Raw genomic sequence first — 22,035 nt, forward strand, 5'->3', positions numbered from 1 at the left:
AAGCTCTAATGAAAATGAAAGTGCACTATGAAAGAAAAATGAACAGTGATGAAATGTGAACAATTTGATGAAATGTGAATGATACCCTTCCATCCAGAGCAAGCAAAGGCTCGGGTATTCGATGAGTCCTGTGCAAATCCGGTACAAGGTCCCACCAGTCGGTGTCCATCATTACTTTCAACTCGTGATTTTGAGCCCCATGTGAAACAATCGACGGTGGAAACGGTTGCCAGGGTCCTCGACTTCCAGCGACGCGACCCTTCGCTTGCCTACGGATCAATAAGCAGCCCTAGGAGTTCTTGAACGCATAGTAAGCAACGGCCTACTGCTAGAGAAACCCTGAGTGCATTGCACTGCAACGGTGCTTTGCGTATCGCAAGTGGATCTGGCCTGCGTCCTTGGAAACGCGAAGGAAACAGAGGAAGAGAGAGAGATAGATGTAGAGTCAGATGGTTTGGTTTATTTTCGTCGGGTGTTGGGCGTCTCGCGAGCACTGTGGCACGCGGATGCAAGAGCACAGATTAGCCGCGTGACGCAAGGTAAATTGTATAATAACAGGAAGGAGAGAGCTGGGGATGTTTGCATTGTTGATGTCGCTTGCGTTCTCTCCTCGTGTCATCGGTTTGCATTATCGTTGCTTCGAGTGTTTACTATAATCACATCACCTCACGTTTCACGGAGTTTCATTTGTTCACAGAGAATTAAGTTTATCGACTATGAAGGGGATAGAGAAAAAGAAGTGCAATCGAGTGGTCTCATCTTCTGCTCGAGCGAAGATAAAAAAGCATTTGTAGAGGAAAAAGTTGAATACTGTGGCAAGGTTCACCTTACGTTTTTCATATCTGTACGGATGAGAATTAAAATTGCATCAACACGAATATGCACGAGAAAAAAATTTGTCAGATAATTACGGAATGCCTGGAATAAAGTAAATGACTTATGAACAAATCGCTGATGTTGCATTACACAGTTGATGTTGAGTTCAATTAAATTCATAGGCAATATTTCATGGTTAAAAAGCGCGAAGCATGTCGTGGTAACCAATTGTTGCATACGTGAGAGGTTCCCCTGTTTCATCATCATCATCATCAGGCTGCCATGCTAGTTCCGTGAACATCTGTGCCGTGAAAGTGAATTTCACGGAATCACGATTACTCAGATGACCGGTTGCACGTAACCCAACGAATGTCCAACCTTAAATTGCTACTACGCAATATATTTTCGTCGATTATTTCTCGTTAACGTATTCACGACTTCGAGGAATCCTAAACAGTACTTTCCCTGTACTTTTCTTTGTTCGTTAAATTGAAAATATTTGAATAAAACGGTGGTTATTATCGCTAGTTTCTAGTGATAATAACAAATTATAATGTTGGTAATAACATTATTATCGAGAATATTATGGATAAGAAGTATATTGGAAATAGATATTCTAGGAACCGTCGCTTACGTCTGACTCATAAATTACACACGTAAAATTTCTTATCTTTCTTAAAAAAGAAACGCTACGCCCTGAACGAAATTATCTTTTATAACTCGTAAATTCTTCTTTCGTTCAAGCTCTGTATACTTAACCCACAGACCAAGAATATCGCCCGACGCTTCGATTCTGATGAAATTTTGCGTACAGACAGATCATTACAAAATATTACACGCGTAATTCTTTTTTATCGGCTGATATTCATATTGGAAGGGTGAAAAGTAACCTCACAGACGCGAATAAAACATTCACTTAAATTCATCAAAAACTAATCGAAACGAAAAGAAAAAAAAAATGGACAGTAGTTTTCTCTAGGTTACAATAACTATTTGCTAGTGCGTTCAATAAAAAAAGTTTAGTTGCTAAAAAAGATGATTTACAAGTATAAAAAAAGGATTCGACTAATCGCAGTTACGCCATCTAGGTTTTGATGAAATTTTCATTAACACTAAAATATTGCACTTAAAGAAGTAAAACGTTTCCCATATTTAACATTTTTACTCAGCTTTGCTAATCGCTGAGAATTCCACCAAATGAATCATTAAAATCGACGTGTCCCGCTATATCTCTCTCGAGTGGGGTTAAACGCAGCGGAAAATTTTCCATTCGTCTGATCCACGAGAACGTTTTATTCTCATATAAATTTAAATGACAACAAGAAACAAACGATTAATCCATAGGGTATTTTCATCGATTTTCCAAACGAGTGTCAAGTTCTACACTTGCGAGCGAGACCATGGAAACGCCGACAGCAAACACGTTAATAATAAATAAGTAATCGTACTAATGCATCTTCATCTATGTTCGAGCATTGTTGTGCGTTAATGTGCAACTGACATGAAAAAACACTAAAATTACCAAGCACGAAACACGTCAATAACAGACAACGAGCTGTCAACGCATACGCCGGTGTCACGAACCGGAGTAATTGCGATTAGCATTGAAATATATACGTAACTTGAACGTACCTTGTTGAACTGTGGGTTCTTTAGATGGTCGAGACCCCGGATCATGCTTGAACACAAAGAATCTCCTGTGCCCCTCTGGCCAAGTTGATCCCTCTCGAGATTCGACATGCTCGAAGGTTTGTTGTCGCAGACTGACTGACTACTGCTTTGGATCCTGCAAACGACCAGCAAAGTTTTTAAGACCGAGTGGCAATGTCGGTAGGGTAGAACTCACCACTGTCGAGCAAAGGTGAGGTTAGAGCGTGGGGTTAAGCTTCGGTAACGTATCAACAGAGTTGGGTAAAATTCTTATCTGAATTAAAATTTCGAATAACAAATAAAAGATAACCCGTTACTGGATAAATAAAAACTAGAATAAAATGATCGTTCCATCGAGTACCACTCCAACTCATGCGCATTCGAGGGAGTAATAGATAAGCCACCTACTCTTGAGTACTCTTACTCGTACAATAATCGATAACCAGTCTCGTAATTTGTAATTTTGTGTTCTAAGATGGGATAGAGGGTAAACGTTGAACGTGCAACGAAATTGATTATTTTCATGCTCCTAGGTAAAGCACACATGCTAGTTACCATTCCGTAATACATACAAACTAAGTAATTAGCATGGCCATAGTTAACGACAAATTACTTGATTTGTATATACTACGAATAACGTGTACTTGTTATAGAGACGATTCAAAGTGACAGTATTCTACCAAACGTAAAAGCTCAAAGTCCACTACTTTACCTGCCGTGCAGCTGATCGTGCTGCCATGTCTCAGGCTCAAGGTCTTTCGAAACGCAACGCAAGCGACTCGACCGACGAAGAAAGCCAGTAAAATGACACTCCAACCGTCTCATGAACCGTTTCGAACTCATGTTCGGAATTTGCGTAAACAATCACTCTCATACGGTGGCATCTCTCGCTAAACTGTTCGTACGATTGATCTATGATGGACAACTAAACTAAACTCGGATGAGTACGTCATATGCAGATAAGTAACTACGGCACAAACGTTCACGTGACAGACGCACAACGACTAAACAAGTGGAACCACGCCGCATGCGACTTTGCGCATTTAGATATGGTTTGTCAACAAAATTTTATTTATTCTGACGGACATTTACTGATAGGAAATCGGAAATGGATCTCTTGCGTCACGTTACTGTTATCTAATTCGGTAGACACATGTGTAGAATTATAAATGACGGAGGGATTGTAATAATAGAAACGCGTGCAACGACGAAAAAGGTGTTCGCAGAAACTTTTAAACATAATCGTCCTTTGGTGATTTGTGTTACATGCAGTATTATTATTTAATACATAATTATATTTCAAATATTGCTCCCTAAATCGAACAACGAATTCATTATTTATATTCGAGTTGTTATCGTTAGTTTTGTATTATTTCGGATGTTTATTTTATTTACAGAGCCTCGTGGCCAAAACGTTCTTTTTTGTTTTAGTTCTTGATATGCGACGTTCGCGACTGTAATTAGCCAAAAAGTACGCGATACCGAACTTATCGCGCTTTTTTTTTACTTTATAGTAATAAATTAAGCGAAACCGTACTATTACTCTTTGCACATGTCATACGATGATACGCAACACATGTAGGTCAGCAACCTGTTAACAAACGATTTGAAATCCAAATAAACGCGATTACGTCGGGAAAATTTGTTCTATTCAAACTTCAGCGTAATTCCAGGCTGGAACACGCTGATTCGTGATAAGTAACTTCGCGATTTCGTACAGTAACAATATAGACAATTTAAATAGACACTTTGTGTATTCATGAGTTGTTTTCGTTTATAGAAAAAGAAAATAAATATCGATAACAATGTAAATATATATCAGTCTGCCTCAGAGGTTAGAAAGTTGCTTTGCAACAACACCTGCAGATGGAAAAATACTTCACGGTAGATGGCATGAGTCATCAGTCTCCCATCCACAAAGATATGACACTAACACGTACAAATTGTTACTTAGCTGTGCTTGAAACATTGTCTGTGCTATTTAAGTAATCTCGAACTTCTATTTTCGCAAATGTTATATAACGTACGTTTCAATATACGGAAGTGGAAACATGCGCGGTCAGCGAACGATTGTGTGTATTTTAATTCGCATGCCTGACAATTATGAATCGATAATGCGTTGAAATTAACATTCCCAATGAGGATATTATTCTAACATTCGATCGAGAGATTTAATTCGCTTCTGAGGAACTATGAAACATGTTTCAGGTTATCTTTCACTTTCTTAACTTTCTTTTTCCAAATATATTCATGAAACGTTTATATTTCGTAAATAATTTATGTTCTTGACTTACTTATCTTGATTTATTTTTATTTTTATTATTATTATTTTTTTTTTTTTTTTTTTTAAGACATTACGCGTGTAAAATAAAAGATATCGTGAGCTCCTTGATAGAGAAAAAAGTTTGATAAGCTTTACAGTTGTACTGAAAAATTTTTACAAGATTGCTAGGTATTTCAAAGTCTATTGTCCCGTATTGTGTGGTTATAAAACATTGCGACGTTACGTGAGAAATGACACATTCGTTTACACCTGATGGCGTATATTCTTATAACTATGGTTTAACGATGATAAGTATATTTTTCCTCTATAGTCTGCTTACAAATATATCGCTTGGATTTGTTTGCATTTCTACTGAACGTTTGTACAAATTTTATTTTAATGCTCTTGCGTCATTATTGGAAATAATGATTTAAAATTTACCTGGTGGACAGTAGTGTCGGGTAAATTATAATAATCGTTATACGTTAATTGCTTTCGACGATTGATACCATCATTGAATTAGTTGTTACTCTCCGCTCATTTTTTTAACGTGAATTTACGTGACTTTTAAAGAATGTAGCCATTTCCAAAAAATATGCCCAAATCTCAACGAAAATTGCACATTTAGTTACTTACATTTTGCTGTGGGCACGCTGTGCGTTCCTAACATCCTTAGATTGTGGGCTACCCATCGAGAACTAAAGTAATTCGATTTGTGCAGGTCAACGATAAAACTCAACAAAAGCAATGGTTCATAATGCGTCGAAGGTTCAAGTTCGTACTGACACCAAAGTTCACCGTGTTAATCGTCGCGCGGAGAAACAAGAACGTTTCCTATTGGAACCACTTTCATTCGGTGAAATCGATCCTTCCGATCACGACCAGATCGCAAACGTAACTGACGTATGCACGACAAAGAACGTGTACCGTGTTGGTGCTCTGTCCGTTTGTACAAACATCGTGATAGTAGAAATCGGCCTTAAGGCCGAAGTCTTTGGGGCATAAAGACGATTAAAATCTCAAGGAAAGCAATGGAGTCGTGCAATACTGCAGTCCGTTGTAAAAACTCGACGTTCTGGACCAACACTAAACATCGTTGCGCATTGTTCTAATTAATATTTTTATAACCTATAAATCAAAAGTGTTTTCATTGAGTTTCTTCCTGTTGCACGAATCAATCGTTATCTACTCGTTAACGAACCGTAAATATTTAACGAAATAATCGTTGCGATACGAATTTTATAGTAATCTGAACGTGTACTCACTCTTTGATAGAAAACGCGACATCGTCCAGACAACTCAAGTATTCTGTGCAACCAGACCTGTAGGAAAATCGGCCTATTGTCGTTAACAATACTTGGATATAAATTATCCGACTTACTTAAGGCAATCCATCGTAACAGATTCTTTTGCGACGCGTAGAATGTCTTGACCATGATATTCATGGCTAATAAATAATACATTCTTCTTTTGTTTATCGATTTCCAACGACCGTATCCATTGACATCGAATATGGACAAATGAAAAGAATGTTCGTCTCGTACGAAAGGGAATTTTGTTGGTAAAATTTTAGATTCTTTGCTGGAATTTTTCTCAACAGCGTCGTATGTTTAGTATTATTGGTATTACGCGATATCTGCGTATTTTCACAAAGAAAGATTAGACGTCTGATAACATTTACGGTTATGATGTCATTTTTGTATGTTTCTAGAAATTCTCTTGGAAGATTTGCCACTCTCGTAGAATTACAAAACCTGAGATATTTTTGACTATCGTTGTTAGTGTAGTTTACCATTTTAAGATAGATAGTGGCGCGAATGATTTGGCTGTGCGCGTGCAGGCACGCAGCCAGGTTTTTATTTATGGAAATGGAAAGCTTGATACGTTAATAGAGAGAGGGGAAACAATTATAAATATATTGTATGATATTTAAAACAAACAATGTTTAAAACGCATTGTGCAACAACAACGGCATTATCTGCCCTAATTTTATTTTATTTTATTTCAAACGAATTATAATAACACAATGGTCTCGTTATCCGTACGATTTGTGCGAAAGTAAGCCACGCAGAACGTTTCACTTTCACAACTCTATCGATAATTGCTCATTAACCACGCCATAAGCTCGCACAGTGAAAGGTGAAACTTGTTTGCAAAAATTCTCATTTCAGTTTCCAGAATATTCCACGCATTTTTATCGACAGCTCTAGCGTGTTTTTCTGACGAAATTCTGTGCATGTTTGTAGCGAAAGAGGTGCGTGCAATATTAGAAAGGAAACGTTAGGTGCTAAATTAAGAAACATTAATAATTTACGAGAAATATCTTCAACAAATCTTCAACAATATCTCGAGAAAAAAATATTTTCCGTAGACATAAGAAATTATTTACTAACAGTGAGTGGTTTCTTATGACCACGATAAATATTGTCAAACATTAAAAAATTTATCATGTACCATTTATTTGTTGTCATGTCATTATTATCATGTCTTGTTTCTTTAATAGTTGTGTTTCTGATGAATAACAGTTGTCTGGCACGCATTAAATAAAAATGCATGTTCTTTTTTATAGTGTAAATGTTTAACTTTCATGTTAACTATTTATACACGTCGCCCTGACCAGGTCAAAGTTCAAGGCAGAATTAAAGCAACAATTCATGCGATACAACGCTTGTAAATCGATTCACTGCGAGAATCGGATTTCAATGATAAAACTGTTGTTTGTTAGGTGTATTTCACGTTTATCGATAATATTTCATAGAATTTTATAAAATATAAAATCCTTGTGTGTACATAATTACAGTATTCTCATGGTCAACTGGTATTGGAGTTCCTGATCATCGTAATTTGCATCGTATTTTACAATAACAAGAGTAAAGTACACTGTCGATGATAAGAGAAAAATTGATATGAAAGCATGAGTAATAGGAATTATCCAGAAAAAAAACCATCGCTGAGCCGATTCTGAATGCACCTACAGATACCAACGAATTCTTTAGAAATCTTAAGTTTGCAATCATATTTTTATTGAAAACAGTACCTCTGTTTGTTGGATGGAAATGAAATAATTGTATACTTTTTATTCATTTCTCTGTAAAGTGCACATCCTTTTCTAAATTTAATATTAATTGCAATTAGTCCATAATGTTGTTATTGAAAGATGAATGTTACATGGCTCGTTGGTCTAGGGGTATGATTCTCGCTTCGGGTGCGAGAGGTCCCGGGTTCAAATCCCGGACGAGCCCTAATATATTTATTTTTGTTGCCCCTTCATTTTTTTAAATCTAATTCAATTTACTTAATTCTATCGTGTACTTATCACCTATGGCATTATTAATTTATTTTTTACTTACATTTATACGTAATATTTTTGTTCTAAAATTGAAATTGTCGTCTAGTTCGCGGAGCCACACAGAGGTGCGCAGCAGTGCGCAAGGCTTGGCAGAGCTATCGAATATATCAAACATGCCGTCTGCGTGGAACCCATCAAAGAAACACAGCGATTACAAAAGGTATATTTATTAAAATATTCACATGTTTATTGCAACCTTCTATATACACGCTCTTTTTAAAACATCCCAAATAGAATCTTTGTGTTATTAGTTTTATTCAAAATACATGTTGTGCCACTACCATCTGCTACATAACCTCTCAGACATGAATCTGACAGACAGAGATGTTTATTCCGAAAATTTGAAAATTTGATCCGTGTCTGTTAACAGATACGCAATTTTGCTTTCTGTTTTGTGTTGCAGATGGATTTGTATTTATCCAGTGTATATAAACAGTAAAAGGACTTTAGCGGGCGGACGAAAACTTGCGAAAGATAAATGCGTGGATAATCCTACGGATCAAGAGATCCTCGATGTTTTGGTAGCGGCAGGTTTCGACGTTGGCGTTGAAAACAAGCTTCACCCAAAAGAGAGGAGCCAAGAACTGTTATATCATGGTCGCTTTCGTGTGCAATTAAAAAACGATGATGGCACTCCCGTGAAAACTGAATTCCCTACTAGAGATTCCGTGTTGGTTTACTTAGGCACCACTATTCCGAAATTAAAGACACGCCAAGGAAAACAGTCGACGGGCGAGCAATCTTCCCAGGCTTCGAGTTCATCATCAAAGAAGGGGAAGGGGAAAGGAAGGAGGTAATAAAATGAAACAAGAGTGGAATAGAGTTTACAACTATTTTCTAATTACGTATATATTTTAATATTGAAATGAGAATTATTCTCATGTACAAAAATTAATTGTATTACACTTTGTATAAAGTAACTAACAAACAGTTTCAAACCGAATACTGTATGACCATATACAATTCTGTATATCCAGACTATTATTTAATACAGCTCTTAAGTGTTTAACGCCAGCCTGTGCCATTTGTCCTTTGAAGCTTTGAATGTGTCCTATGTAAAATATGACTTCCTTGTCTTTCTGTTGGTAGTGCATTTAATTGCACTTTACCTGTATTTGAAATGTTACTTTCAAAGCCTGTAGTCCCTTTCTATGGTTTAGTTACAATCATTTGTTTCATCCTGTAGTCCACCTTCCTGATTTTCATTTGTATCTTCCTCTACATTGCCAGTGGAATCCATCGTGTTTTCATCTGTGCTTGAATTATTATCTATCGAAGTAGGGAATGGTTGCTGCGGCGAACCAACAAATGAAGATGATGGCATTCCATTGTTATGGGGTACAAATTTTACGATATATCCAGTAGGTTGAAGATGTGGAAGGTAATCAGTATGAATCATCCTTGGTACTGAGGGCTGTAAATTTAATATATGTATCATTCTCACGAGTTCAAACATTTATGATAGTTTAATACGTACATTGCTGTAGAAGCTAGTGGGAGATGCTCCCACCATAGTTGGATACTGACTAATTAAATGTGTTGAACCTAACTTAGGATCAATGGGACTTTGAACATTGTTTAATAGCTAAGAGAAAAAATCAAAAACAAAATTTGTAAATTAAACAGTGGATACATTTATGCATTACATTGTATTACATACAATACTTACTGTGGGAGGTAAAGTCGGTAGTAATAGTTGATGAAGATCAGAATGTGCCTGTGCTAAACTATGAATAGGTATTCTCGCGGCTCCAACTAGATTGTTAGGAATAGTGTGTAGGCTATTGATGTATGGGTGCAAACGAGGATGAAGAATTGAACGTAAGTAACTTTGCCTAACAGGAATATGTGGTAAGGCAAGCTGGTGTAAAGGTGGATGTAAAAGAGAATTCAATCTGCCAGGAATGTGTCTGTATAAAGAACGTGGCTGGGTTGGAAGATGGGGTCTTCGTAGTGGAAATAATCGAGGAATTAATGGAATACCAACGACAGGATCAGTCGAATTTGTAGATACATTTTCTTCGTTCGCAGATTGATTTGAATCATTCTCATTTGTCGGATTACTCATTCCAACATTATCTTCATCATTACTTTCATCATTATTTGAATCACAGTTCGATGCTCCTACAAAATGAGCATGACCTTTTAAGGGCCCCCCAGTGAGGAAGTAATTTGCTATTTGATTTGCATCACCTGAGAATTATTAAAAGAGTATAAAGAGATATGTTAATTAATGTGTTTTTGTATCTGTGTCTTCGTTCATTTTACCCAGTCTTAGATGACGTCTAGATCCTAATAAATGACGCGAAGCTCGATCATCTTTTATAAAGCCATTAGCATCGGTATTAAAATTAATTTTTTGTAGTTGTCTTTGGGAACGTACTTTGAGCTCGGAATCTAAAAACAAATGCAAACAATGACTAAAGAAATTAGCCCATCTTTTTAAGTGAATGGAACGTTTTTTTAAATAGTATGTACATATCGACAACGTATGTTTCAGATATGGAATTTAATTCTTTTACCTGTCTCGTCATTGTGCGTATCAAATTCCTTTTGTTCTATTCCAATAAGTGGCTTCACATCATCGACTTTGGTACAAGAAACACCACATTTGTAACGTTCGATACAATATAAAATGAATATGAAGTAGAATAGTCGATTCAGCCTCATATTTCTATGAAGCAGTCGATCTTTAAAAATTTAAACAGAGCAGTTAAAACCTTTTGAAAGGCGGTTTCGATACTGGCGTCATATAATATTTTACCTGAAATATATCTACTCGGCAAGAGAGAATTTGCTGACGTTTCGTAACGACATTCTTTTTATTTATTACAACATAAACGCTTACATTGATACTTTGTTATGAATTGTGTCAGAGATTAAACAACTTATGCAACACGAATTTCTGATTATTGTTGTGTGAATATTTTGCTGAGCAAAATTAAGAACGTATTACTGCTTACTTTCGAGCGATAATCATCAGTTTTTAAATTCGCTGGCTCATCATGTATTCATTGAAAAAAAGAGTTGGTACGAGAAGTAAGGCTGGAGTGATAAATTTAGGGACGAAAAAAAGTAAAATATAAACCTTTTCCGTGACAATGCTTTCCACATTGCCGTGACCAGGATTCGAACCTGGGTTACTACGGCCACAACGTAGGGTCCTAACCACTAGACGATCACGGCTAAAGAAGGTCATACTATAAACTTTTATTTGTCAGTAAAAGTATTTCATTTATTTCACAATATATCCATAAATATTAAAATCAATGTTTCAAAAAAAATGCATTGACTTTATTCGTATACAATATGCGAAGAATAAGTTTCTTTATTAATAGAACTTGGAGTAATTTTTCATAATATTCGAATGGTAAATTACTAACAATTCGATTAATGTTAGAATAAAATTTATGTCTGTTTTGTCTGTTTAACAAAACGACAGTAGTAGAAACAATATTCAATGATAATTACAAATGACATTGAAGATTTGTAAAAATTAGTACGAATTTTGCTTGGAAAGAACAAATCCTGTACCATCGAACGCAATAACTGAACAAGGTTATTGCGATATTGGTTGGAAAAACGATATCGTTGTAAATTTTTACAGTAAATAAAATAATGTCAACCAATCGTTATTCTCGCGAATTTTTGAAACGTTGGTAAAAATGGAAGGTTATTTGATTGGTATTGTTTGATCGTCTGCTCATAGGTGGCGCTAGGAGCTACGTGGAGGAAAGGAACACCTCCTCGCGGTTTCAGGCCTCCTGTTAATGTCCGGCATGCAACGACCCTTTCCTGCTGTAGTGCTGATTTTATCGTTGCAACAATGTTTGCAGCCGTACAGAAAGTAATTTGAGGATAAATGGCGAAGACAAAGTGGGTTTCTGTGTGCGAGTGGACAAGCGATCATGCTCTGGAACAATGGTGACGCTGGAGATGGGCTTGTAACACGCCGACATGTTTGACCAGGCCACGATTCCCGCGCAAAGCATCGAGCTACTCCGCTATTTATCAAATTTGGTAAGTATTATTTACATTACTGGCATATCAAAGTGATTTTACCTTTTCTTTTCTTTATTTCTCGTAATCTGACATCCATTTCGACTTTACCTTTAACGTAACATGATTCGAGCAAAAGCTTTCTTAATGCTCTCTGGTCAATCTACGGATACGTTTGCCACATTCGTCCATATTTTTGTGATCGATGTCGTAAACCTGATAGCACAAGAGTAAAGTAGTAAGAATTTATTATTATTCATAGTAGACACTGTGAAACGAATAGGATACAGTAATCAGTACCCGTTTAACGAATTCCGTTTTTAGCCTCTTATCCTCGAACATCGTTTTCTCCCCTAGCCTGAGATTTTTGAACGTTTTCAATCTTAAGGGACCGAATTTCTTTTGAAATTTTTTCACGTCGCCAGCGCAAGTGATTTCGAGTTCGTGAATTTTTGCGTGTATTTTACGTTGTTGTTTCCCCAGATGGTCCACTTTTTTCGTGAACTTTTTTATGTCTCTGTATCCGTGTCGGTAATCGTTTCTCATTTTTATCGCGAGATCCTCCCGTATCTATACGCAATAATTAACGACGAATAAACTATTAACGAGCGTCATTGTTTCGTCGTTGAAATGTTATTTGCACATTTAGTAAAATGGTACGGTTAACGATCGAACACAAACGTGCTCATTTTGAGATCGAATGAATGATTCAATTTAATTTTTATACCAGCGGCAGAGAGGAGGGGGTAGGGGTGTTACTACTTGGTCAGCGAAAGCAACGCTATCATCCAGAGGGCGATTATTTTGTTCGAATAAATCATTCGTTCAAAAGTGAAACGTAATTTTCATTTGAAATTTGTCTAAAAATTATTAAAATAATTCTAAAAATGACCTTTTATTCGTAATTCTAAATCTCTTTTATTTCAATTTCATTTGAAATTATTATTCTTATCTAACGAATAGCAGACCAGTAGCGTCTAGTTTATCTTTCGTTCGTAAATCTAAATTTCTTTCGTTTAAGTTTCATTTGCCACTTTAAAAATGCAATCTGAATCGATGACAGAGAGACAAATAAATCTGATCGTTGGATGATAGCCACAAAACCAAAACAGGTTGAGAAACTCTGAACCGTAGGAACGCCGAGCACGACTTAAATAGTTTACTATTGACATACTAAAAGAGGAGTGTCCCGTTCACAATTCCCCGCGCGCAGAATTGCCGGATAAACGATATCGTTATCGCAAAACGTTGTTCAAATAACCAAAGTAATCACTTGCTCGACTCTGGCGGCCAGACGAGTTGTGTATTCCCTCCTCGCGTGTTTGCCGCGAGCTTGGCCGACGAGCGTTAGACTCTGCTCGATCCACGAGTCGATTTTCTCGTCGATCCTCTCGTTGTCGTAATCCATCTGAAACGATTCTTCCTGATTAACGTTGTCGGCCACCCTCGACAGGACTTCCGCGCTCCAGCGCAGCACACGATCCTTTTCCTCTAGTAAACAGTCCCACGTGTCCGGCATACGTCCCACGGTTTGACCCATTCTTACCACGTGGCCCTACCAACAGTTCGCGAAAAACTGACGTCAGGCCACTCACCTACCGTATACCAAATTGGTATAGTAGAGTATCAGGATACTTGAGTGCGGTAGACCGAATATAGTCTCGTTTGGACTCATTTTCATCGGGAGACGATCCTGAACACACCGATGGTTCACTCGTAAAGATACGATGACGACTATTGCAAATGTGGTAGATATTATAAATACCGATTATCAGGAAAAAATGTACAAAATATTAGAAGTATTCCAATGGTCACACCTCGTAAAGATACAGTGATGATTATTATCGGACTGCGGATCTTTATGGAAAATAAAATCTTCGTGAACGTGGTTACAAAAATTCAACCTAAATAGGAATTTATTTTATTCTGCAAATATTACAACTTGATCTTTACTGTCAATCTTTTTTACATTCTTGCATTATTGTTTGCATTTTGTAGTTTCTTGCGCATTCGAATTTCCTATAAACGCATAAAGATCGGCAGTCTAATTATTACAAACATCATCAACGTTTTGATGCTCGTAGTTATACAGTTATGTATAATCATGGAAATGGACTATTCCAAATGTGGTAAATATTACGAATACCGATTATCATTATATATCATTATTATAAACATCATCAACACATTTTAATGTTCATAGTTATACAGTTACGTATAATCACGGAATTGAATACCGATTATTAACATTTATTTTACGACGAACAGATAGATTGTTAAAGTAGACAGAATTTATTCTGTTTACTTAGAATGTCCATCCGTGCCCTTACGTTGTATATACATTCTACACGAAACTAAGAAAAGCGTCAATGTCCGTTTCGAAGCTCAGGTGTGCCATACGGCGGTTATCTTAGGGCGAACGTTTCCCCCGAACGGCAGCCTTATTCGCGAGAAATCGTTTCGCGTGTAAAAAATAATCTCCTATTTATACTCGGCCAGTCGCTCGTTTGCCGTTGAAACACGTAGATGGCGGTGAAAAGAGTCGCGTCGGAGCGGCGTGTTATTTTTTACCATCCCTCGCATTGTTTACCAGCGCGTAAGCAAATAACGCGGGGCTGCATAATGCACGGCAAACTTCGCCGGTCCGCGCCACAAAAGGTCGATTCTTCGTAGAGTGTCCGCGTGGATTACATTCATCGTGATTTTACGCCGTCGGACGCGGTGGAAAAACGAACTGGGGCGGACGTCCGGCCGTCTAGAAAGTCCGCGAAATTCAATCGGCGCATGGCTCGCTTCGGGGTGTCAATTCAAAGCAATGTAATCTCCGTTCAGCCTGGCCAATAATCGGTTTATTGATTTCGATTCGAGGCCGGTGTAAAGGCACCATTTACAACCGGGAGACTCGACGCGTTCACGATACGTTTACGTGTCGTATCTCAGACGATGATTAACAGTGACATTGCTCGAGGTCTTTTCAAACTTTAACATAGAGTCACTTTTCTTCGGTACTTTGTATTATTTCGTATGTTTTCCGTGCAATAATCGGTATTAACTTTTATGCACATTATGAAAATGAACATTTTTTTTCTCGCTCGCTCACGAAGGTATCAGTAACGAAATGGTAAAGTTTTCCCGATGAAAATGAGCCCAAACACGACCATACTCGGACTACTTTTACTTACGCTTTTACTTACGCGTCATTCGAGTCATCAAACATTTTTTTTTTAATGACTCGAACAACATATAACTAAAAATAGTCCGAATGGGGTTGTGTTTGGGCTCGTTTCAACCAGAAAAACCTGGTCGATTCGATCGTAATATTTTCGCGAAGATCCAATTGCAAATAAACAAACGTCTATTTTGCATGGAAAAATCAAATTCGATTCTATTCGATGAATATTTCTGCGAAGTAAGCGTCTACGAGGAACGTTTCCAATAATTTGTCCCACTACTTCATCATGAAATTAATATTGGAGACTCGTATATATTACCAGGGGACATTCCAGTTTCGTAAAGAGTCAATTAACCGTATCAAGCATGTGTACTCCGTTCATATAGAATTGATCACCGTCCCCCTTCCCGTGGGGAAGGAAATCGGATCGTTATTAAGAATTTTAAACGAAAGATTTTCCATTGTAACGAATGCGCATTAATTACTGGACAGTTCAAGCGAAAGAGTATCCGTCTGCTCGCTCGTTCGGAATAATTTACGCATTCGTCCTCTGTCGAATTAAATTCTCGTACGAGTTACGTGGTAAAAAGTCCGGATTGCCTTTGGGCGTGAAAACGGTGCACGCCGGTCGCCTCCGTTTAATTTAATTGTCGAGTGACTGATCGTCGAAGTCAATTGATATTCTTCCAAATTAACGCTTATAACGATATTACTATAGGTGTCGGGATTATTTTGTAATAATAATCGTGACAAATATTTTTGCAAAGTAAACACCTCGTACTTTCTATTGGAAGATAAACGGCAGTTGAAAAAAAATTTACAGGAAACTTGGAAGTATGATTTCTGTTTAGAAGAGAAGTGTTCAAAAATATTCGTAGACCACTGTTCTGTATGGAAAAGCTTTTAAAACTTTAACAGTGATAAATCCTCGATGAAGATCCCTTCTCGATATTAATTTTTCAGTGAAACACCCGATAGACTGTTCTCGCTTTATTCGAGTAGTATCACAGCTGCCAGATCGTCTGAACGTCTTAATATCTCAGCTTAGCCGATCTACATCCTTCCCTTTGCTCCCATTGGAGCTGTTAATCTTCCGGTCTGGGTGGCTGAATGCACGTCGAATGCGTTATCCTGCCCGTCTCACGGCTGTATCCAGAGACGAGGTAATTAAGGCGGTCCAATTATATCTGTTGCAAAGACGCAGTTAGATTTCGGCTAGTCTTCCCACCGAGAAATCCTCTTTCGCGGCATACGTTATCACCGTGCAGTCAAGAGGCTTTAAGCGCGGCTACGGATTGGATCTTTAAATCTATTAGGGCTCGCGATTCCACCAGGAGTGAATTTACGATTCTTCGAGTCAGTTAACAGGGTGGGGCAGCAGCATCGTTCACTTGGAATAACTCGGTTATTTACAGTCCTACGAAAGAACTCGTCGGGACAAAGTTGCACTGTTTTTAAGGCTACCTACGACGATGGAACATAATTACTTCCTACGCTTCGAAGTTGTAGAATTTCATTAAAAAATAACATCGACGATCTTGAAATTTCATTAAAAATTGATCCTGAAAAAAATTGCGTTCTATCGTCATCAGTGGCTCGTAAAACACTGCAACTTTGTCCCGACAAACTTTTTCGTCCAATTACAAGTAACGGAGATATCGGCGACTGAAAAAGTTGTTGCCCCAGCCGGTTGTCCTAGAAGAGGTTACGTCTCCCTTGGCTGTTCGCGAGGATTCTTTTCGCATCTAAAATTAGTCCCATCTCGAGAATTCCGCCGCGCTGATTCCAACTGTGTGTTTGGCCACCGCGCGAATCGAATCATCCCGAAACGGTCGGGAATTCGCGAGACGACGGTCCGGCCAGCGATGAATTCCGTGAAAGGCCAAACGGGCGGATTATAAAGCGGACCTTTTTCCGCAGCGTCCGCTCGACATATTTAACGACGCGACTAACGTTTAGCCGTGGGTAGAAACACGTGAAAATTTCTATAGGCCGGTACACACACGGCGTTCGCTTTATGGTATCGTTCGAGCGACAAATTGTACTAAAAATAACCCTTTGCGCTCTGCTACCACCTGACTATTCGTGCGTGCGAAGGTGGCCTCGAACGGGTACGCCACGTACACTCTGTTTTGCCTCCCTTTGAAGTGTAGACGATTGGAAGTCTCCAGGCCTGCGAATTATGTAGCATCGCGGTGAGCACGGTGTGCTGTACGTTTTTACAGGCATGACCTATCTCGGTACCGTGTGAAATGTTGTGCATCGGACGGATTTATTCGGAACAACCCCCTCCGACCGATGGAGGACCGTGTCTCGACCTTTCGGGGGAAAAATTGGCCCGAACGATCGTCGAAAATAAACCACGAGTATTTTCATGTATTCTTGGAAGGGATCTTGCGTGGTCTTGAAGTTGGTCGGATGACGAGCATTGCAACTTAAACCCCTGAGAGCATTTTAGAAGAGTACGAGAATTCAATGGCTCGTTAGCAGTAAATATTTACCGTGGACGTACGATTGCGGCCGAAATTTTACCACCGTCCATCGGTATCTCAATTATTGCCGAAGTGTATTTACGAAATCAATGTTAACGCGTAAACGTTAAATCGAAATAATCATTTCACGCATTCCGAACGGTGGGTAACTTAGTTAGCTGGAACGAAATATTAATTTCCATTGAGCATACCCCGTAAGTTGCGTTTAATGAGCGGCGAGTGAATTACGGTTAATGGCGAGCGTATAGTTGCCCTTTAAATTTCCATTTGATACGCAATACGTCGCGGTTCGCGAACGATATTTCGCGCGTTTATTTCCTCGAGGAGGAAGGTTCTGGTAAATTTCGTTTGATATTTTTTTCATTATTCACCGATCGCCCATTTAAATTCGAACAATATTCGGAATTACACGTAACGAAGCATCGGGAGCGTATAATCCATCATTACACGCGATGACGCGATGAAATTAATTAATAAAATTCAGCTACGCGAAGCTCCGAGCCGTGTACATATTATCGCGCCGTTGAAGGGGGCTTAATCGAAATCAATCCAATTGACGGAAACCCCTCTCGGCGGAGTTAAAATCACAAACGAAATTAAATACGACAGCGAAGGAACGAAATCTCGTCTAATTCGACGCGAGGCTATCGCGAAAGATGTAAACAATTTCGCGGATTAAATTAACCGCGGCGGTAATGGATCCTCTCGGATCGCTGTGAAAAATCATCGTGATTGAGAACGAACATGATTGAATCACGAGTGATTGAAATGTAGCAGTTCACGCCATCTCTGGTCTCAATTCGTCCCGCTAGAGTCGAAGGTGTTAGTCCTCGTCCTCGAGCCGTGTTCCGTGATCGAGCTACACCTTAACGATGAAAAAAATCATTCTAAAGGGTGTGCCCCGAGGGTGGTGAGGACGAGATTGGGCGAGAAGGCGTCGCGACGCGTATCGCGTGTAATCCGATATCGTTCAAAAAGAGGAAGACAATGGGGGCGGGACGGCAAGCATCGAACGTTGTGTCGTCAAAGAACGGGAACTTTATCATTTAATATCTCGGAAATTGCTCGAGCTAAGAGGCTGATGTTTTGTAGCATTTAGCTCTTTGACATCGCCAACAGATGACAGAAATTGTTGGCGATGTCGGGCAGCTAATTGCCGCGAAATATCAGCCTCCTGGTTCTTTGACGTCACCGACAGACGAAAAACAGCGATCGGCGAACTCGAACCGTTTATACGACTTGAAATCATCGAACTTACGAGCGTGTAGTACGTGTGACGAGTTGAAATCGACGATGAAATTTCTGTTATTTGCGTTCAAAAACAGACCTATGAAATAAAACGTTCGAGGTTGTATCGAAACAGTTCGTTCGAACCAGATGAAATTTTGCTAAGTTACTGAATTGCCAAGTCACTTACACGATAACCTTCCACCGAAAGATCACGCGACTATATCTTCGTCTCCGCCATTTTTTTTTTCTTTCTTTTTTTTTTTTTTTGTAATCGTGAAGAAGGAACGTACGTTGGATTCACCTCCAAAATGTTCATTACGTTCAGCGGTTAGGTAGGTTTCGTCGTTGTCACAGGGGACGATCTTCAGTCATCCGACAACAGGCTCGGTTCGTGTGGCCGTAGGACGGTCTCGTTTCATAGCGATCGGTTCCTTCCGCATGGCAGATCAAAACCGAACCCCCGCCGAATCGACGAGCACGGGCCATCTGACACGAAAAGAGAGACATTGCTTCCGGTTCTGTTCGCCGAGCCAGCCAGAAAGAATTAACCGGATAACGCACGTGCCCGTCCGTGCGGATCGCAGCCACTCGGATACACCGCGGGTTCTGCTCCCGTGGCTGATCCGGGGCCTTCCGTTTCTCCTTGAGAAGCTGTTCCGCTTCTTTCGGGTCGAAATTGAGTAACGCTTCAGCGTTTTGCTACTCAGCAACTTGAAACACGATTTTCTCGATGAAAATGGGCCTAAGCACGACTTTGGTTGCGTCACTTTTATTAATTATTGTCTCTAGTTATTGACTTAGAATCATTCAAGGTTTTACAGTTATCAATATATTATTATTTATCGATATCTTCATGAAAGTCCCAGCAATGGATTGGTGAAGCTGTCCCGAGGAAAATGGGTCCAGACACGACCCAATTCGGACTACTTTCGATCACGCATCGTTCGAGTCATCAAACATTTTTTTTAATGACTCGAACAACATATAACTAAATAAAAATACCCCGAACAGGATCGTGTTTGGGCTCATTTTACCCAGAAGAAGCTCGCCGATCTATTCGTTGTATACTTGTGAAGCTAGAACGATGATTAAACAAATTTTTATTACAAAAAGAACCTCGACGCTATTCCTATATAAGATTCTAATCGTTACGTTTCCGTTACCTTTATCGTGCCGTCTAGGAATCGTTCGGAGACCTCGCTTCGCATTCGAGTCTCGTCCCGTCTCGACGCGGCAAGTCTTTAAAAATATACGGCACGGGATGCTTCCGCGGCTTTAAAGCCGCGTAGAATCGGTGTCTCGATTCAATTACCTTTGAAATCCCTTGTCGTCGGACATTAAAGCCGGAACTAATCCTAGGGACACGCTGCGAGCTAGAAGCGGACGTTCTCGGTTCGGATCACCCTGGCGCTAAGCTTCGCGGGGATCCGCTATGGGGTAACGATAATCGATAAAAAAAAAAAAAAAAAAGAAAAAGACGAGGCTAAAACGATAACAGCGTTTATCGGTGATAGGTTACACGACGTGTTCGGTGTGAACAGAGCCCGCGAAAAACGACACATATTTCGTAAGTAACGCTGCTTGTTGTCGTTTGGACTCGAAGCCTGACGCTTATGGGAGTTAAGCCACTTTTATGAACGGAGGAGTGAGGTAGCTTTTAGAATGTTTCTTTTCGAAGACGTGTCGTTTAGGTAACGTTTATATGGTCGTAGATGTTTACTGTGATTCCGGAAAATTTCGATAGCGGACTATCAAAATATACTATATACTTTTCAATTCGTAGAAAAGTTACGATCAGGTACTCGATCATCTAACATACGGTTCGAAGCAAAAAATTCAAATGCCTGCAGTTTATCCGCAGAACGTGTTACGTATTTATATTATTGACCGAATTGCCTATAACCAAGAAGACATACAAGTATCTATTTCAATTAAATTCAGAGACGCCAGCCACCATCAATTTATTCGAGAATAACCATTCGCCGTAGGGTCGCATGATACATAATAATTTCAAAGGATATCTCGCTAGACGTGCCAGGTATTCGATCACCCGGATAAAAATATATCCCGGTATGAATATGTCTCCCCGTGCTTGCGACAAGAATTTATTCGCATATTTAGGTATGTACATATCAATTGGCAATTTCCTCGCCCAGCCCGTGAAAAGTGCCCGCTCGCGGAATCGCCAGGCATTTTCAAAGCTTCCATCCCCGGCCTCCTTCCGCGTCATTTCCTACACTTTCGATGGATTTCCCCGTTTCCCCGCGAACATTGTCGTAGGTCACGTTCCTCCATCGCGCGCACAATACCTTCAATTTTATCAGATCCGATTGACTCTCTCCTCTAACGCGTAATAATACGTTTTCCATCGCGTCCCTTCCAAACGAAAGAGCCCTCCATCGGCAGCCTGACGGCCATTTCCACGACTTCGCTTGCGATTATAGAATTTCTTTTCTATTAAGCCTGATGGTGAAACTAAGTGCGATGGTGAAACCAAGTGCGACGGTGAAAACTAAGTGTGTGTGAAACTAACAGCCACAGATAAGAAGCGCAGAGCTATGATACGACTGTGAAATGTAAACGAATTGTTAAGAAACATCAATTAGTGCGATACCTGTACCTGTGTCTATACACCTGTACCTATACTCCGCGAGTCTGCTTCGCAGCGACCGTTTCGTCAGCAAAGATCGAAGGTATTCCATCCGTGAGATACCACGCGGGATTAGGCGACTTCGTCATCGATCGACGGGGTCCAGAACCCGTCTGGGAATCCCAGGCGGGGACGTGGAACGGATTCGATGCCCGCCGTGCGAATATTCCCAGAAAAAGCACGGAATCGTCGTAATCCCCCGCCTTACAAGCTCGATCTTCGACCCTCGCTGCGAAGCCTCGACGACAATGCGCTCTGCATCCTCCCCGTGTCCTCTTCTTGGTCCTCCCGGAGCTCTCCTTTTTAGCGTGCCTCTCTCGTCTTCCATTTTCCTTTTCGTTCGGCGTGCATCGGGTTGAAAGAGTGCGCGACAGGAAATACTGGCGTAGTCGTGGTTATTTTCGACCTGCCTGC

At 39.5% G+C, this 22,035-nt stretch overlaps 5 protein-coding genes and 2 non-coding genes across 11 annotated transcripts in view; 3 read left to right on the plus strand and 4 right to left on the minus strand.

The window, feature by feature from the left end:
- LOC128889583 (NADP-dependent malic enzyme-like) overlaps positions 1 to 5,644 on the minus strand; it is a 10,385-nt gene extending 4,741 nt beyond the window's left edge. The window contains exons 1-2 of one of the 3 annotated variants that reach the window (XM_054147313.1): positions 5,366 to 5,644; positions 2,449 to 2,602 (exon numbers count right to left, since the gene is read on the minus strand). In XM_054147313.1, coding sequence (XP_054003288.1) covers positions 2,449 to 2,602; positions 5,366 to 5,421 — 210 coding nt within the window. In that variant the 5' untranslated portion in view covers positions 5,422 to 5,644. Of the gene's footprint in view, positions 1 to 2,448; positions 2,603 to 3,178; positions 3,425 to 4,344; positions 4,377 to 5,365 lie in introns of those variants that run through there. The other 2 variants (XM_054147320.1, XM_054147310.1) reach the window with 2 other exon arrangements.
- Positions 2,712 to 22,035, plus strand: part of LOC128889642 (uncharacterized) — a 126,470-nt gene continuing 107,146 nt past the window's right edge. For both annotated transcript variants that reach the window (XR_008460481.1, XR_008460482.1), the window contains exon 1: positions 2,712 to 2,722. The gene's annotated coding sequence lies outside the window, so the exon portion shown is untranslated. The remainder of the gene's footprint in view (positions 2,723 to 22,035) is intronic.
- Positions 3,379 to 9,092, plus strand: LOC128889635 (signal recognition particle 19 kDa protein). The gene is made up of 3 exons (XM_054147401.1): positions 3,379 to 3,518; positions 8,125 to 8,238; positions 8,482 to 9,092. Exons 2-3 carry the CDS (start codon positions 8,192 to 8,194, stop codon positions 8,873 to 8,875), a joined length of 441 nt encoding a protein of 146 aa, XP_054003376.1. The 5' UTR covers positions 3,379 to 3,518; positions 8,125 to 8,191; the 3' UTR covers positions 8,876 to 9,092.
- Trnap-cgg (transfer RNA proline (anticodon CGG)) lies at positions 7,900 to 7,971 on the plus strand. Its single transcript has one exon. It is a non-coding gene; the product is annotated as a tRNA-Pro (tRNA).
- On the minus strand, positions 8,897 to 10,838 carry LOC128889605 (uncharacterized). Its single transcript, XM_054147340.1, has 5 exons — positions 10,601 to 10,838; positions 10,347 to 10,475; positions 9,748 to 10,271; positions 9,556 to 9,663; positions 8,897 to 9,492 (listed from the first exon to the last, which is right to left on the minus strand). Exons 1-5 carry the CDS (start codon positions 10,746 to 10,748, stop codon positions 9,235 to 9,237), a joined length of 1,167 nt encoding a protein of 388 aa, XP_054003315.1. The 5' UTR covers positions 10,749 to 10,838; the 3' UTR covers positions 8,897 to 9,234.
- On the minus strand, positions 11,193 to 11,264 carry Trnah-gug (transfer RNA histidin (anticodon GUG)). The gene has a single exon. It is a non-coding gene; the product is annotated as a tRNA-His (tRNA).
- Positions 11,558 to 13,631, minus strand: LOC128889618 (uncharacterized). Of its 2 annotated transcripts, XR_008460472.1 has the most exons (4): positions 13,351 to 13,631; positions 12,378 to 12,647; positions 12,141 to 12,293; positions 11,558 to 11,991 (listed from the first exon to the last, which is right to left on the minus strand). XR_008460472.1 is itself a non-coding variant. In XM_054147374.1 (3 exons), the coding sequence occupies exons 1-3, from the start codon at positions 13,615 to 13,617 to the stop codon at positions 12,222 to 12,224; spliced, it is 609 nt and encodes a 202-aa protein (XP_054003349.1). In that variant the 5' UTR covers positions 13,618 to 13,631; the 3' UTR covers positions 11,558 to 12,221. The 2 variants fall into 2 exon arrangements, 1 of the variants encoding a protein (XP_054003349.1); XM_054147374.1 differs by having other exon boundaries at positions 11,558 to 12,293.

This window comes from Hylaeus anthracinus, unplaced genomic scaffold (assembly GCF_026225885.1).
Source record: "Hylaeus anthracinus isolate JK02 unplaced genomic scaffold, UHH_iyHylAnth1.0_haploid 0, whole genome shotgun sequence".
NCBI lineage: Eukaryota > Metazoa > Arthropoda > Insecta > Hymenoptera > Colletidae > Hylaeus > Hylaeus anthracinus.